The sequence below is a fragment of the Taudactylus pleione genome, unplaced genomic scaffold (assembly GCF_031769625.1).
Source record: "Taudactylus pleione unplaced genomic scaffold, aTauple2 ptg000026l, whole genome shotgun sequence".
Lineage (NCBI taxonomy): Eukaryota > Metazoa > Chordata > Amphibia > Anura > Myobatrachidae > Taudactylus > Taudactylus pleione.
In genome coordinates this window covers 4,253,800-4,258,144 of record NW_028284428.1, presented here as the reverse complement: position 1 = coordinate 4,258,144, position 4,345 = coordinate 4,253,800, and the positions used below count along the sequence as shown (strand labels likewise).

Here is a 4,345-nt window from a genome sequence, read left to right as displayed (position 1 = left end):
CCTTCAAACTGTGCAAGAAAAATGACAGGAGCAATCTGATTGGTTGCTATTGGCAACACTGTTGTTTCTTCTGCACCACTTTTGTTACTAACTAATTCACTTATGTTTCTGTGATTTGGGATACATGCACTCAGCTAATGCATTAATCAGACAGCAGGACATCTCCGTAATTATATGTGGGCTTGCATACACTGATTGATTGGTTAATTAACTAGCTGAATATACAATTATGGTGGTATAAATGCCAGGTGAGATGAAGGGGATGTCAGAGACTCTTGTAGGTTGTTCAGTGTTGAAGAGGGTGTGTAAAGTTTGGTGAGTAAAATGGCTTTATTTACTTTTTATTTTAGAATTTAATAACATTTACAGTGGAATGGATCCTTCCTATTATTAAGTCCCAAAATTGCATTTTGATTTGTTAGGTTTTTATCTTTAAGCCAAATTCTCTAAAACATTGCTATAGCTTATTTGATGACTAATATTTTACAGTTATGTTTTTGGGAGTTGCTGTAATTGGGGGAGACCTATATAGCTGTTAGCAAATAATAGCCACTCACTTTTTTGATGAAGGGAAACTTGGTTGCTGCAGGTTACTCCACAACTTACACTGTCCACAAATTGTGTGTGTGTGTTTGCAATTATGATGGTGTCAAATACTAATGATGCATTGTTGAATGTGTGTGGGTCTGGAGTCCTTCATTCTATGCAAAATGAGTGTAACTGAGTTTAGGTCTTATACACAGTAGTGTTCATATGCAAGCATGAGTTTATTTAACGTGACTGTTTTTTGAGTGATCATTACAGAAAGCTTTTTGCCTTTAATATATCTAACTTGACTTTAAATGCATTGAATGGCACCAGCAGCATTTCATAACATAGCTGCATAACTGTTGGGTGCAATTAAGAAAAAAATCAGAAGTAGTTATGCTGGCATTGGAACACTGGGGAGATGTATTAAACCTTTGAGGGATACAGTGGAGATGTTAACCATAGCCAAAACAAAAGTACATTTATAAAATGATTGGTTGCTATAGGCAACTTCTACACCTGTCATCTTTAGGCTTGATTCATCTAACTGGTGTACAGCAAGCGCAATGAAATTCAGTGTATGGACAACTCTCAGCATAGGTGTCAGAACAGGGGAGGTGGGCAGCTTGCCCCACCCTCAAACATTTTGAAAGTTGCTGTGGGAACTGGGGTTGTGCTTTATAGCAGTTGTCTGCACAGCCCCTGCACTGCATGTAGGAGGTGTGATCTGTAAGTTAAAACACCACACCACTTTTGTGCATTGCAGGGGCTGTGCAGCCTATTGCTATACAGCACAGCCCCTGACTGTCAATGGCTGCCACTGCAGTCCCATCCTGCATGCCCAGTTATCTAGGGGGCTTCAGGGTTGTTGGCATGACTGTTCCCCCCCCCCCCCCCCCCTCGACATGATTGATTGGATGCCCCTGACTATTAGTAGGAAGACATTATTTATTTTATTTATTTATTTTTGTTACAACACATTCAGGACTCCCTAGCAGTCCAGGTTTTAAGGATATTAATGCTTGAGCAGTGATCATTTTAATTATCTGTTCTCATTCATGGTTATCTTTAAATCCTGGACTGTTGGGGTGCCTTGAGGACCTAGCTTACGAACCACTTTTGGCTGGGAAAGATATACAGTATCAAACCTTCTAAAAAAGGACAAGTGGAGTAGTTGTCCATAGCAACTGATTAACTTGTTTTATAGAATATACTTGATTGCTATTGGCTAGAAGTTGATTTTGTTTCCATCAAGAAATATATTTTTTTAGTTTGAAGCTGGAAGTCTGGGTAAAGAAAAGGATTGTTTATGGCCTGGTCAGGAGATGGTCTCAGGGATACTCAGTTCTTTGGGATATGAAGATGTAGCCTCTTACACACATTATATCAAAATGTTCACAGAATATACTAAAATGGCAATTTATGTAGGTTAAAATACTTTGTACAAAATACTTTGTGCTAAATACTTTAATCTAAGTAATCACAATAAATGTCATGATATTGTATACAGGCAAAGAAGTGATGGGGCGATGGATTGCCGTGATGCGGGATCGCAGAAATCCAACATGCTGATTTGAAGATCGATCAAAATTTTATAACTGTTGTCAAATCGGAAACACTTAACATGTAATATACATGTTAACACTTAACATGTAATCAACTGATCGCTGACCATCCATGCCAGCCGGCGTTTCCACCCTGCAGATCGGCATTTCCGATTGTGTCGCAGGATCATGGAAATACCGGTCAGATGTATGTGTACCTTGAGCTACACTGAAATGGAGTTCTCGCATACTGTACAGTACTTGGGTGTTGTCTGCTTTTGCTTTTTTTTTTTTTTTTTTTTTGCTGCTTTTCTTGTAGCCAAAAACATAGCTACATAGTGCATGAGAAATGGATAGGAAACCTGGTTATGTAAGAATACAAAATACATTGTTTGAAGATGTTCAATACAATAATTTTCTATTTTACCATTTTGAAAGAACACTGAACTATAATGGTTAACTTATCCACTTGTTCTCTTTAGGATGCATCTCCCCTGACTAGTATAACTAGATCCAATTACACTTAAAGTGTACATAGTAACGTATGTGTGTGTTCCAAACATGGAAAAGCTTTGTAATAGTTTTAATTATCCTCTTTAACAACTTAATGAAGTGCTACAGAGACTAACAAGATCTGTGTAATAGGTTATCAGAATGTCTGGTCGAGGAAAGAAGGTCCAGAAAGTCGCAACTGGTAAATCCTCCAGATCCTCCAAGGCAGGTCTCCAGTTCCCAGTTGGCCGCATCCACAGGTTTCTGAGGAAGGGGAACTATGCTGCGAGGATTGGATCTGCAGCCAGCATCTACTTGGCAGCCACCCTGGAATACCTGTGTGCTGAGGTCCTTGAGCTGTCAGGAAATGCAGCCAGAGACAACAAGAAATCCCGGATCTTGCCCCGGCACATTCAGCTGGCTGTCAGGAATGATGAGGAACTGGCCAAGCTGTTTGATGGGATCACTATAGCTGATGGAGGAGTGCTGCCAAATATCCATTCAGTCCTACTGCCAAAGAAGAGCTCAAAGGGCCCATCCTCTGAAGCGGCTAAAGCTGCAGAGTCTCAGGAGTTTTGAGTTTTGCAATGGTGGTCACTTCACTATAATGCACTTCTTATGCACGATCATTCTGGCACTATTTATGTGTTTGTTTTTTAAATGGTTTTTAAATCCTTTTTCTAAATAAAAGTATCATTGTTAAAATATCTAAGATTTGTTTTCTAATTGGTATTTTCAGCAATTGCTTGTCAACTTGATTGAAAAGTCCCTACAATTATTAAAACAAATGTGTATCAGGCAAACTGACGCTGTATGCATCTGTAGTGTGTGGAAAGTCTTGAGCAGTACACTACATTCCTGTTAAACAAGAATATGGCTGTCATGTGAGGGTGTATCGTCTGCCATAGAACACTAGCCCTTCTATAAAAGGGCTCTTTCATAGTTACAGTATGTGCACAACAATGGTGTAACTACTGTATGCACCTAGGCAAATTTGCAAGATGTGCAAACATTTTTTTTGCACACAAGGGAAACACTGGATGCTTAAAGTAGAGGGTAGACTAGTTTGTGTCCTCTAAACACCAATATTTAAGCAGCCTGCGTGACTGCATATTATATATGCAAGAGCTTACAGTACACCATAATTTCTAGCTGGAAAAACTGGTGCTATAGAAAGTTTAAAAGGAATACTCTACTAAAAGTATAGGTGTAAAAACAGATTTATTTTGGGAAGTGAGGTGGGACTATGTGCTGTAGGCCTCACTATACTTGCTACTCACTAGTCTTTCCATCTAGACCATCAAAAAAAGGTTACAAGTGTGCAAAAGACAGCAGACTATGGCTTGATATGTTTCCAAATTAATCAGTGGAAAGATGCTGTTGGCTGCCCAGTAATCGAGAGTTTGTCAGGACCCCAGAATTGTGGGTCTGTAAGCTCCAATTATAGCTAGGCTTGCCACATCCCTTTTTTAATTTTGGTTACATGGGTTCTGTGGCTGATTTTTAAACCAGGTGAAATGTAAACTAAGTCTGCCAGCCACAATGTGTGTAATTCATGTGTTCTGAGTTAAAGGAATGATATAGCAAGCCTAATTATACAGTAGGTATGCCAGTGTGTAGGATGACATCTCATAGACACTGGTTGATTAAAAGGTGTTAATGTTTGAACACCTTATGTAACCCCTCTCCCTCCTACAAAAATGGGCAATGGTACATTGTTCGAATGGTACATTGTGTTTGCTAAATGCATTAGAAGACTAATGGATGATTAGAAAACACTT

At 39.1% G+C, this 4,345-nt stretch overlaps 1 protein-coding gene across 3 annotated transcripts; it reads left to right on the top strand.

The window, feature by feature from the left end:
* The first annotated feature begins 230 nt into the window (after window positions 1-230).
* LOC148539190 (histone H2A-like) lies at window positions 231-3,271 on the top strand. Of its 3 annotated transcripts, none has more exons than XM_088451492.1 (2): window positions 231-315; window positions 2,718-3,271. In XM_088451492.1, the coding sequence occupies exon 2, from the start codon at window positions 2,727-2,729 to the stop codon at window positions 3,141-3,143; it is 417 nt and encodes a 138-aa protein (XP_088307618.1). In that variant the 5' UTR covers window positions 231-315; window positions 2,718-2,726; the 3' UTR covers window positions 3,144-3,271. The 3 variants fall into 3 exon arrangements, with proteins under 3 accessions (XP_088307618.1, XP_088307619.1, XP_088307617.1); XM_088451493.1 differs by lacking the exon at window positions 231-315 and adding an exon at window positions 2,044-2,154; XM_088451491.1 differs by lacking the exon at window positions 231-315 and adding an exon at window positions 2,175-2,280.
* The last annotated feature ends 1,074 nt before the right edge of the window (window positions 3,272-4,345 follow it).

Bases quoted from the DNA above. Each gene is read 5' to 3' on its own strand.
- LOC148539190 (XM_088451491.1), top strand. From the start codon at position 2,206: ATGCCAGCCGGCGTTTCCACCCTGCAGATCGGCATTTCCGATTGTGTC. The intron at 2,281-2,717 runs GTATGTGTACCT...TCTGTGTAATAG, and splicing joins CATGGAAATACCGGTCAGAT to GTTATCAGAATGTCTGGTCG.